Consider the following 12,946-nt stretch of genomic DNA (forward strand, 5'->3'; position numbering starts at 1 on the left):
TGGGGTGGAGGGCGGTCAGGGGAGACACAATGTTTAGCCCGTAACACGGGGTGAACAAATATAGGAGACTCCGTTTTCAGTTTTTTGGGGGGTATATACCCAGAAATGGGATTGATGGATCATATGGTAATTGTTTTTCACTTTTTATTTTTAAAGTTTATTTTTGAGAGAAAGAGAGACAGAGTGTGAGTGGGGGAGGGGCAGAGAGCGAGGGAGACAGAATCCGGAGCAGGCTCCAGGCTCCCAGCTGTCAGCACAGAGCCCGACACGGGGCTTGAACTCACGAACTGTGCGATCATGACCTGAGCTGAAGTTGGTCGCTCAACCGACTGAGCCACCCAAGCGCCCCCAGCTCTTTCTTTTTTTTTTTTTTAATGTTTATTCATTTATTTTGAGAGAGAACACACTTGGGCCAGTGGGGGAGGGCAGAGAGAAAGGGAAAGAGAATCCCAAGCAGGCTATGCACCGTCAGCACACAACCCAATGCAGGGCTCGATCTCATGAACCGTGAGGTCATGACCTGAGCTAAAACCAAGTCTGGCACTGAATCGACTGAGTCACCCGGGCACCGCAAGCATCCGACTCTTGATTCCGGCTCAGATCCTTATCTCACAGCTTGTGAGATCGAGCCCCAAGTCCGCTGTCTGCTGACAGCATGGAGCCTGCTTGGGATTCTCACTTCCCTTCTTTCTCCGCCCCTCCCCCACCTGTAGACCCTCACACATGGGTGTCACCAAGCATGCTCTCTCAAAATAGATAAAAATAAACTTAAAGAAAACTCCCACCCAATAGTGGTCATTCCCTGTTGTCCCCCCACCTCACCCCCGGCAACCACTCATCTGCCTTCTGTCTCTTCTAGATTCGCCTGTTCTCTACGGTTCACATAAGTGAAATCATACAATATGTGGTCCTTTAGGACCAGTTTCTTCCATTTAGCATAAGGTTCTCAACATTCCCCCATGTGGTCGCACACATCTGACCTTTGTTATTCTTCTGCTGAATGACATTCCATTGTAGGACTTATTTACCCGTTCATCGACTGGTAGACATTTGGGTTATGAACACTTTGGGGCTATTCTGAAGCCTGCGTCCTGGGAGCATTCGTGTACGGGTTTCGGTGCGGACGCATGTTTTCATTTGTCTTGGCTGTTTGTCTAGGCGTGGGATTCCTGGGTCGGTTGGTTTTCAGGACCCCCCACCCTGTTTTCCAAAGCAGCTGCACCTTTCTACAACCTCGTCAGCAGTGGAGGAGGGCTCCCGTGTCCTCACATCCTCTCCGGCTCTTGTTAGCATCTTTTTTTATAGCCATCCTCATGGGTGTGAAGGTGGTATCTTGGTTTAGTTTTTCTTTGCATTCCCCTAATGAGCGATGATGTTGAGCATCTTTTCATTGGCTTATTGGCCATTTGTATATCTTCTCTGGATAAGTGTCTATTCAGATCCTTTACTCATTTTTCAACTGGGAGATTTGCCTTTTTATTGTTTTAAGAGGTCCTTACGTAACCTGGATTTAAGTCCCTATGAGCCTCATTTTCATCCCCCAAATATAATGATGCTCAGAATGTTCTGTTGGAATAGGAAAGAATCCTGATACATGTGAGAAACAGTACAAATAGAGTGGGTTTTTTTTTTTTTTTTTGGTATCTGTTTGATTTTATCTAATTTGATCAGATAACAACAGAGAGAATCTGGTATTTCTTGTTTTCTATAATATAACAGTGTATTTTTGGTAAAATAATTGATACATGTACCTGTCAAATCCCACAGGATACTCTGTTTTTCTCAACCATGTAAGTAGCTTACATGTAAGCTAGTAGCTTACTCATAGTTACCAAAAATAGAAGATAAATGTTAGATTGAAAAATATTTAAGTTTACTTCCAGGGGAGTGACTGGATCACAAAAGGATGGGAGAAAAAGGAACACGACTTTTAGCTATATTTTATGCTACATGTATTGCCATTAAAAAATTTTTTTAATTTTAAGAAAAACCACTTCCAGGGGCACCTGGCTGGTTCAGTCCACAGAGCATGCAACTCTTGATCAAGAGTTCAAGCCCCACTTTAGGCACAGAGCCTACAGAGCTTTCCAGAGCCTCCACAGAGCCTCTGGAAGTGAAAAATCACTTCCAGAATCTTCTTGGTTATACTCTTAAATATCACAACTAAAAACTCAGACAAGAAGGGGAAAACTTAGCTTTGAACTTCACCAAGTAAATTCTATGTTCATAAAATTCCCCAGAAGCCATTAGAGACTTTTTAATTACATAAAAATAAATTAATGAACCCCAAAAATAGGAATAAAAATCAAAAGTCATACCACACTCATATGTTCTCTGACCACCTTGTTTCTTGGTTTGATGTTTAAGTAGATAATTCGTCTTTCGTGAGTGACAGTATAGCAGCTGAAAAGCAAACGTCATTTAAAACCCATCACTGCATCCTTACTTTTGGTGCAAAAAATAACTTGAGCAGTATTCACGGCTACACAGTGCTTCTCAAAGCAGCTTCCCTTGCAGGCTGACAGTTTACCAAACCAAGAAATCTCTAAAGGTTTACAGAATGGGGCGCCTGGGTGGCTCAGTCGGTTGAGCGACCAACTTCAGCTCAGGTCAGGGTCTCACAGTTTGTGAGTTCGAGCCCCGCGTCGGGCTCTGTGCTGACAGCTTGGAGCCTGGAGTCTGCTTCGGATGCTGTGTCTTCCTCTCTCTCTGCCCCTCCCCCACTCACACTCTGCCTCTCTCTCTCAGAAATAAACGTTAAAGGTTTATGAAGTCAACAGCTCCATGGAGAGAGGTCACACTCACCCTGCTCTTTCAAGTCCTTCGGGACAAACTGTGTGTCCCACACTGTGGGGTTTTTGAAAACAAAGAGGACTTTTTTTTTTCTACCATGTCCAGAATGTAAGAGAAAACCTGTCCAGGCAAAGTGCAGTGGCTTTTACCCCTTCGTTTTCACGTTCCCCCCCATCACCAAATGAGAGGCCCACAGGAGACTCCCGTGCCTTTCTCGCTACTTTTGTAGTATTTTTACAGTTATTGTCTCAGTATCTTTTATGATCAGAAAAAATGCAAATGAACCTGATTTATTAAGACTCATACAATTCTAGTGATCCTTTTTTTTTTTTTTTCCAGTACTGAAAAGGTCAGGATTTCTAACTATGTGACATAGCTTCAACTGATGGGTAAACATGTACAGAAAGAAAATGATGTGTCGTTCCCAGAGTAGGGACGGGCAGAGGATTAGAAGGTCCTGTCAGTCTCCTGTTGAGCTGGGAGGCTCCAACAAAAAACTCAGAGGATGGCTTCGGACTAGAGTTTTCAGAAGCAGTGAGCTAGGAGCGGGGCCCTGCAGGGTGGCAGGACCTGGTCACAGGGCAGGTGAGAGGGAGCAGTCTTCCACACTCCTGCTCTCATCCCCTGGCAGGTGGGCTCCGCCTGGCGATGGCCAGCCCCTTGCCACAGCTCACCGGGCCCCCATAGTCCTCTCCTCCACTGCTGTTGGCCACGCTGTGTTCTTGCAAAACCTTCCCGTGGAAAATTCCCAGTTTAAAGATCTAACTTGCGCATTCCTGAGCTCCTAGCTCGATTCCCAGTGTCACTACTATCAAAGTGGGTTGATTACTTCAACAGGTGCCAGTGGCTCTCCCATCATGACAAAACAAGGTGGTTTTCCCTCGTACCTCACTCACGAGTATGCCTGTCTGGCCGCCTTCCTTTGCGTCTCTTGTCCTTCCTGTTACCAAAGGCACACGTAGGCTGTTTTCACCAGCACATCACAGAGTGCTCGGTGCCTACGTCAGTCATCATCAGGCAGAGTGTAGGCCTTGGACAACAGCATGAGCCTCACCTTGGAGCTTATTAGAAATGCAAACTGATGGGCCGCCTGGGTGGCTCAGTCAGTTAAGTGTCCCAATCTTGGTTTCAGCTCAGGTCATGATCTTGCAGTTTTGGGAGTTTGAGCCCTGCATCAGGCTCTGCACCAACGGTGCTGTGGAGCCTGCTTGGGATTCTCTCTCTCCCCCTCCCCTGCACGCACGGTCTCTGTCTCAAATAAATAAACTTAATTTAAAAAATGCAAACTGATGGGCTCTGTGTCAGATCAACTTCATCAAATCTGGGGGTATAGGTCCTAGGAAACTGGGTTCTAACCAACCCTCCAGGGGATTCTGATGCACACTTACGTTTGAGAACCATGGTTACAACTGGACCTTCCCCACCTAAAAGGAAAAGAGAACAGCAGAGAGAAATCATCACTACGGATGGTGCACAAGGTTATCTTTATCAACTACCAGAGCATGAATACTCCAAGTGGAAAATGTAGGCAGTGGGAACCAATTTCTCAAAGTCAGAGCTGAGCCGTGTGCCTCTGGATTATAGCTCTCCACCCTCCCAAGGCTGGGGACCCACAAATCACTTCTCAGAAATTTAAAGTATCTTGGAGGAAAGTAGACAGAAAAATCTGCTGGCACCACCGAATTCCTTAAACTCAAGTGAGCCTATCTCCGGGCAGGACCTTATTTCCTTTGAACTCTCAAAATCATTTTTTTTTTTTTTTATCCCGAAAGCCCTTCCCAAACTCTGTTTCTTTAGCCACAACTTTGCAAGTATCCGTGGATTTTGCTCCTGAGGCCACGTGCTCATCATTCTTCTTTGTTTTTCCAGTAAAGGGTTACCTTCCAGTTCAACATTTACCTTGGAAGAGGGGACCATCTACTTGACTTCGGAGTCCAATGCTCTGGAAATGCAGGATGATAATGCCTCTGTGCTTGATGTCTATTTAGTAAGTAATTTTCATTTCTTTCCCTTCCCTTCTGGTTGACAGACGGACCCAGGCCTCAGCCGACACAAGAACAGGCATGCTTGGGTTGTTTTTTTTTTAATTTTTTTTCAACGTTTTTTATTTATTTTTGGGACAGAGAGACAGAGCATGAACGGGGGAGGGGCAGAGAGAGAGGGAGACACAGAATCGGAAGCAGGCTCCAGGCTCTGAGCCATCAGCCCAGAGCCCGACGCGGGGCTCGAACTCGCGGACCGCGAGATCGTGACCCGGGCTGAAGTCGGACGCTTAACCGACTGCGCCACCCAGGCGCCCCCAGGCATGCTTGGGTTTTAAACAAACAGTGGCACCCTGTCACTTCTGTAAATGGCGTGTCTTTCCACAAGCCATGTTCTCCCACAGTTCGCGTAGAACATCACACAAAAGAATAGGTAGGGTGAGACGCAAAATCGGCGTATGTAACCAGCGAACAAGTCCCCTGCTCATGAGGCAGGGTGTGGCTTCTCCATGTTATTCTCAACAAAGTCAGGCCTTCTTTAACTCAAATGTGTATCCTCTTGTGTGTAAATCTTCTCGAATTCTGGATCACTGCCTTGGTAAATTGGTAGCTTAAGAGGCACAGAACAGGGTTGTGGGGGAAAGTCAGCACTCAAGAATCTTGGCTCTCTCCCTCAGTTGTCACCAACCAGCTGCGTGATCCGGACAGGAACCTCTCTGTGTGTCCTTATTTGCCAAAGGAGGGAAATAACGCCCGCCTCCCGAGGCTGCTTACGGGATGAGGAGTGATCCCGTGTGTGAACACCCTTTAGTGCCTGCCCAGTTTTCTGCAGTGGCTTAACTGAGTTATTAGATGAGGGCTGGAAAGATACATGATGGACTCAAGTGTAAAAGAGGAGAAGGGGCATTTACCCTACAAAGTACCTCCCACACGCATTCCCCACGTCCTCGTACACCTGCACAAAAATCCCATGAAACAGGCTAAGTGTTGATTTCAGGTTTTCCACACATGTGTGTGCAAGCTCCATGTTGGGAACCAGCATAGGAACACCCCCACACCACCATTTCACACTTGTCCCTATGCCCCAGCCTAGCCCTGTATTCCCCCCAAGTATACTCTGGAGGACATCAGTCACCGAGAATGCTACTCATTATCCCAGAGGCCTCCAGTGTCTTCCCTCCCCTCCCAGAGTAAGATCCACAGTCCTCAAGGCCCTGCATGGTCCGATCCACCCTGCCTCTCTGACCTCCTTTCCCTGCCTCTATCTTTCTTGCTGACACCATTCCAACCACACTGGCCCTGGTGCTCCTCCCGTAACCAAGCATGTCTCTGCCTCAGGACCTTTGCATTTGCTATTACTGTCTGGACATAATTTGTTGTTCCATGCTTGCTCCCGTGCTTCCTTCAGTCTCAGCTCAAACATCTCCCTCTCAGATAAGCTTTCCTTGACCTCTTACATAAACTAGAAGCCCTCTCCCCACAACAACCATTGGGAAAGGACCTCTGAATATCCTGATTGTGGCACTAATAGAATTTTTTTCCACTGGGCACACTCCTCCCACACTGCCCCCACTTTTTAAAATAAGCTATGATGTATTGTAAAATCCTTACCGAAGAGCTGGTTCCTCTCTACCACCAAGAAGATAGGGAATTAAGTAGGAAAAAAAAAAAGTTTATAGTAATTTTTTGGTCCCAGGGCAAGTTTGGTTTTATCCAGAAGTAGAAGTTGGGAAGTCTACAATGAAAGAGGAAGTGAAATCTCATCTTCATGCGCTAAGAGTTTGTGCTCCTTGTGTGTTTCTTTTAAAAACCAGATTTGCACCAACTAGGGGCACGGGATACTGCTGTGTGCAATGTAAGATCACAAGGTGGTTAAATGGCCCTGCTAATGCCAGTCCCTTATCTGTTACCCTTATTCCTTTGGTAGAAAGCTTGTCTCCTTAGTCATTTCAGCTGTTCCTCCCTGGTATTAACAGTTTCATTTATAAAGAACCTGCTTATTTACTTTTATCAGTGTCTGATTTTACTGTGCTGCTTCTGTGCCTTTCTTGGACACTGACAAGCACAACATTTCACTGAAGGATAATGCTTGCCTCAAGAAGCCACAGGGAAAAGCCACGATATTAATGGTTGGTTGTATTGAAAACACTTGAGCAGCACTTAGAACTCAAGGGATCTGGGAGTTTAGAACTGAAAGAGACAGTGGTGATAGTTACCTGGTGGCTGTGGTCATCTGCCCAGCCTTCCCCGCACAGGGTTCCTTGTGGTTCAGCAGCACACGAAGGGAGAGGACTCAGGCAGCCGAGGCAGTAGAAATTCTCACCAAGCTTGGAGAAAAGCTGCTCTAGCCTAATCCTATTTTGTAGCTACCAACCATAAGCCCTTTAACATTTTTCAGTGTTTCCTACAAGCCTGGCAATGTCCTAAATACTTGGTCTTAAGCCACTTAATCCCCACAACCCACGAAGCAAATGGAGCTCCGTTGTACAGAAAGATCATCAGTTTGCCCCAAGTTATGCAACCAAAGAGTGACTGATTAAGCACTGGGATTCAAGGACCCCACTGGGGGGAGTCTACCCCAAAGCCCCTCACTTCCTTCAGTCTCACCGTTGGTGTTCACTTCAGTAAATTTCGATCAAAATAATGATTTTCCAGAACAGAAACAAATGAGAAGAGCAGCAGTATTTTACATCTTTAAAATCCCTAACTTCTGGTTTAATAGAAGAGGCTGGATTCTCGTGTTGTTTCCGCCTCAGTCTGTTGTGATCGGGCACGTCTTCATACGACCCTGTGTGCCCACCAGAGGGCATGGGAAGGAAAAGGCAGGTGACCTCTGATTATTATTTACAAAGATGTGATGGATCCCCAGAAATGGTCTCCCACCCACTGTCCTAATCCTTTCAGTTAGCCCCTTCCCCTGCTGCAGAACCACATGGGACATAAAGGAATGACCCAGAAATAGGCACCTGGGTTCTGTGCCTATCTCTGCCTCTCACCAATCGTGGACTTTGAATTGACCACTCTTTTAGGGCCTCAGTGTTTTCATCTATAAAATGGATCATTAACTCACCAGCTCTGGCCTGCCGTGACTTCCTCCAAATTACATGGAGTTGTGGTAAAGGAGGTTTTGCCAGAGTCACAGCAGTGGTTTCTCCAAATGTTGCTGTCTCATCACCTTCTCTACCCTGAACCTTCACGGTATTTAAACTTAAATTTTTTGGCAATGCATCTAGAAAGTGCTGCACCATTGATTTGTAATTCCAGGTTGTGTTTTCACGCTGGAGGTTTTTATTTTTTATTTCGCATGCCCTTTCAGTTCCAAAAGGATACAGCTCCTGGGCCACCCTTTGCAGTTTGCCTCCACACTCTGAAAGAGTGAATGGAAAAGATAAACAGGAGAAGAGAAGACCTTTTTTCGTCTTCCTCTGGACCTCATTAGAATCCTCTTAATCAAAGGCATCCTTACTTGAAGGGCATTTGGAGGCTTTGGTGGTGACATTGTTTTCAGCGTTTAACCAGAGATAGGCAGGTTTCTCTTATGCTTCTCCTCCTTTAGGATACAGTGTTTCTCTACAGATAGATACAACCTAATCCCCTGGTGCTATTATTTGTCTATTAATATATAATACTGCGTAGAACCCTTTAAAAATAGATAGGATTTAAAACCACATCATGTATGCACACCGGGTAACCTATGAAATTCCTTTTAAGGATCCACCCACGTTATACACTTGTCAGTTCAGCCAGCTATCCTGCTTTCCGCTGTGCTCTGACATGAAACTGAAAGCATAGTTTACCTGGAAAGGCAGCTAATTGTCCCACCACCCTTACTAAAGCATTGGGTTCAGGTTCCGTGTTTCCACTAACCTGCGTTCCTTTGAAAAAGACCATTCGCCTTCCCTCCAGAGAGTTCCAGGCTCTCTGCTTCATTTGCAAATATTCAAGTCAAGGGAGTTGTTTTTCAGGAGGGTTTTATGCAGTGACCAAAGATGCGTCTGCCATTGAATTTTGAGTTGATGGCACAGATGAGGGTATTTAAAAGAATACAGCAGCGATGAACAGGCTCTGTTGATTGAAAATGGGCAATCATGCCGTCTTCATAATAGAACTAGATTCCACTTTTTGAATAGTCTCAAATATGCTAAGGCACTGACGCTGTCCCCGTAGCGGTTATTCCACGTCCTAAGGCAGCTTCTTTGCTTGATGTAGAATGCAATTTAAGGAGAAGGGGAACAACCAACCAAACGCTGCTGAAAAATGTTACGGGTCTGACTAGGGATGGGTCCGTGGGGGATCATGGGATTGCTTTAAGAACACAGAAGTTTGAAAGATGCCACTAAACAATGACTTTCTTCTCTTTAGTCTCCAGGTTCTACCCTTTTCTTTTTCACACCTTCCCTATTAACATCCTCTCAATAATATGTGCTTTCATCCAGAGAGGTGTCTCTGCAAGATGGCTGTTTGAGGTGTAAAAATAGCTGTGGGCAAAGGAGAAGAAACAGTTAAGCCATTTCTTAGCCTTGCCTGGATTGGAGATTAATGCTCTGATGTGCAGCTGTTGGACAGCTTGATTATTTAATGTGTCTTTAGGGTGGCTAATAATACTCTTTGATCACAGGACGAAGAGTGGCAGAGAAGTGAAAATGATTGAATTAACAGCTTATCGTAGCATTATGTATCAGAAAAGCCTGACCAAAAAAAAAGAAGAAAAACACTTTAAATTAGGTCACGGGGGTCTTAGAAAATCCACTGGAACTTTCTGGCAAGAGAAACAGCATTTGTGGATTTCGCTTCACTGGCATTGAGCTTAAAGACTTGTATGCGAAGTATCAGGTCCCTTTAATCACTCCCATTTGAGCCAGACTGGCTGCCGCAAGGGGTGTTTATTTGAAACGGGGCAATTCTATTGCTTCTCAGCAGAGAGCTAGAATCCCCATCTGCCAAAGAGGCTGCTTGGGATCTTGGTAGATTTTAGTGAGAGCAGAGAAGGAGGATGAGGAGGAAGGCAGTGCCCTTGGCTTGTAAGGCATTTAACCAGAATGCAGTTTCCTTCTGCCATATCACCACATTGGGAAGAAATGGAGAGATTTCAGCAAGAGCAAAGTAGCTCCCTTTGTTTATTCCCAGAAATGCTTGGCCCCCTTACGTCATTGACCAAATAATACTTGTAAGACGTGCAGAAGAACGGACAAATGGATTCCCAGCTCCTAGACCTATGGCAACTGTGAGCGATTCCCATACTGACACAGTTTTCAAATTAACGAGGCAACCCATTGGTCTGGGATAGGAGGACTCCCATAGGATTGTGGTTTTTATATATATATAAAAAAAAAAAAAAAACTGTTAAACTACTGTTTAAGGATTAGCTAAGGGCATTGGTAGTCACCCAGGCATTCTGGCTTTTCAGTTAAATTACACCCATAATTAGCAATTGAATGACAGGCTGCAGGGAGGGTAGCAGAGATTTGTTTTGTTTTGTTTTTTTCCTTTCTGTTGGGTCCTAGCTTTGTAGTGCCTCCTGGCCTCACTGGCCTGCTTGATTTCTGCCTTGAGGTTAGCTCTGCCTGAGGCACCTGCATCCAGGGCACCCCGAGGGTCACCCCATCATTTTTCCATCTTTGCCTCCTGGCGCTGGCTTCTCTCCACGTCCCCACTCCCTCTAGAATCTCCCTAACGCTTCTCTCTGGGATTTCAGTTTCCATGTTCTGCGTCAGGGGGAGCCAATGTTTGCTACTCTCCCGAGCCTTTCCAACTCTTGGGCAAAGCGAACAGTCTCCAATGGTGTGACCTTGGAAGCCGCCAGGCATGGAGCCTGCAGGAACAAACTCCAAATGAACCCACATTAGGAACAGATGGGTTTAAAGAAAGCAAATTACAACCTATCCATGGACCGAGTGAACAGGGCTGTCCTCATTCCTACCATTTCCCTCTTATGGGATCTGAGGAGGAAGGCGGCACATTTGGTAGGGCGGAGAAGGTGTATGCATTATGCACTGAATAAAAAATAAATAAGGAGTCCCTGAGTGTGGCGAACGGTATGAGGAGGACTGAGGAGTGGGGCTCTGAGGGCTCGGCTTGCTTTGGTTTGTCTCTACCAGTGTTAGCTTCCTAGGGCTGCCCTAAAACCCAGTACCCGTATCTGGGGGGCTGCAACAGAAATGTATCATCTCACAGTTGTGGAGGCCAGAAGTCCAAGATCAAGGTATCAGCAGGGTTATGCTCCATGGGAAAGCTCTAGGAGGGGATGCTTCTCCCTTCCTCCAGCTTCTGGTGGCCCCGAGGGGTCCTTGGCATTCTTTGCTGTGCAGCACTAATCTCTGCCGATGTCTTCATGGAGCCTTGTCTCTGGGTCCCCTTCTTGTGGACCAGAAAGCAAAGCTAAGGTGACCCCCCAGGGGACTCCTACCACACTCCCAGGAACCCAGCCAGGGACTGTTTTCCTCTTGCAGCAAGCCCTGCTGCCACCTAGTGGTGGAAAGGCACCTGTGACCACGGGGCGCAAGGAGTGACACAAGTCCTTGAATCCTAAGAGCAAGCGTGCCTGCCGTTCACTGGGCTCTGTCCACACTGTGGACTTTCTCGCAGACCCTCCGTGCCGTGTGTGCACGACCAGCAGGGCCACGTCCTCCAGCTGACAAAGGCAGCTGCCTCGGACGGGCCCCGCACCAGCCACCTTTCAGGTTGCTCTGCAATCCGTGTGAGGAACAGGTGCACCACAAGAGGGGCTCATCTTCCCCGGGGTCCGAGCTTGACCTCCTCAGCTGTCAAGGCCAATTCTTCCGAAGCCTCTTGGAAAGGCCCCGCAGCGGTTTGGGGATTCAGCATAGAAAATGCTCTTTATACTGTTTTCAGCAGCAACTTTAACAGAGGATCGACAAATACAAGGTCGGAAGATCCTTTTCTTCACTTTGAATCTTTGACAAGCCACCCCTTGCAGCCTCTCAACTCCTAGGTGGCTGTACTTCTCGAAGTAACCCCCAGTAAGGGATGGCCTTGAGTATCTTACAGATTTTTCACTTAAAAAAGAAAACTTTCTAAATCCCAGGAATGGTTACCATACTGGATTAGAGGGCTGCTGTAACAAAGTACTACCAACAAGGAAATTTATCATCTCCCAGTTCTGGAGGCCAGAACTCAAGGTGGGGGGGGTTGTTTCCTTCTGAGGGCCGTGGGGCAAGGATCTGTTCCAGGCCCCTCACCTTGGCTTCTAGATGGCTGTCTTCTCCGTGCCTTCACGTGGGCTTCCCTGTGTGTGTGTGTGTGTGTGTGTGTGTGTGTGTGTGTGTGTCAGTCTCAGTGTCCAAGCTTCCCCTTTTGGTAAAGACATCCATCATATTAGGTCACTAGGGCTCCCCCTAGTGACCTTCTTTTAAGATCTTGAGCTCTATATAGAGCCACATTCTGTGGTTCTGGCTGTTAGGACTTCCACATAGGAATTTTGGAGAGATGCTATTCAACCCATAATTGCTTCTGTTGTCTTTCTATCAAGATAAAGGGTAGCAATAGAAATGCGGAGGCACAAAGGCTTGATGGGGGAACAGCTTCTGGTTCCTGCCCTCTGCATGGAGGCCAGGGGCCTCTGGCCTCTGTGCTCTCCTTCCCTACCTAGGTGGAAGAGAATTCAGTAGTCTCATCCCAGAGCACTGCTCCTTTTCAAATAAAACCAAGATTATCTTCCTACACCCAACGTTTTCCAACTGCAGCATGAGCAGGGCTCTGAGTGAATTGGGTTGAGGCCCCAGGGCTATAGGATCTACTAGGTGATAACAATTTTGGATTTACAGTTAGCAGAAGTCACTCAAATGCTGGAAAGTCCAACATAGAACTGCCAGCCTGTATGCATCACTGATGCCCTCAGGCTTCTCTCGGGTTTTTGGGAAACAAATTAATCAGCAGGGAACTGTGTTAAAACAGTACAGTGGCCATAACAGTTTAAAAAAAGAGGGGCCGTCATCTTAAATTCATTCCCCTGAGACATCCACAGTGCGTGCCCGATTTTTCCTCGAGTGTTCTCATCTCACCAGTATAGACACACCTCTTATTATAGGTTTTACAAATTCGAGGTTTTTGACAACTCTGCATTGAAGAATCTCATTTTTCCAACACCATTTACTTGCTTTGTGTCTGTGTGTCACGTTCTGGTAATCTTTGCAGTATTTGCAAACTTGGTT

At 46.4% G+C, this 12,946-nt stretch overlaps 1 protein-coding gene across 6 annotated transcripts in view; it reads left to right on the forward strand.

Moving 5' to 3' along the window:
• Nucleotides 1–12,946, forward strand: part of PIP5K1B (phosphatidylinositol-4-phosphate 5-kinase type 1 beta) — a 311,111-nt gene that overhangs the window by 279,959 nt on the left and 18,206 nt on the right. For 4 of the 6 annotated variants that reach the window (XM_042913813.1, XM_042913809.1, XM_042913812.1 and 1 more), the window contains 2 exons: nt 4,663–4,780; nt 7,174–7,443. In XM_042913813.1, the coding sequence (XP_042769747.1) occupies nt 4,663–4,780; nt 7,174–7,311 (256 nt within the window). In that variant the 3' untranslated portion in view covers nt 7,312–7,443. Of the gene's footprint in view, nt 1–4,662; nt 4,781–7,173; nt 7,444–12,946 lie in introns of those variants that run through there. The other 2 variants (XM_042913807.1, XM_042913808.1) reach the window with 1 other exon arrangement.

Source organism: Panthera leo, chromosome D4 (genome assembly GCF_018350215.1).
Source record: "Panthera leo isolate Ple1 chromosome D4, P.leo_Ple1_pat1.1, whole genome shotgun sequence".
In the NCBI taxonomy this organism is placed as follows: Eukaryota; Metazoa; Chordata; class Mammalia; order Carnivora; family Felidae; genus Panthera; species Panthera leo.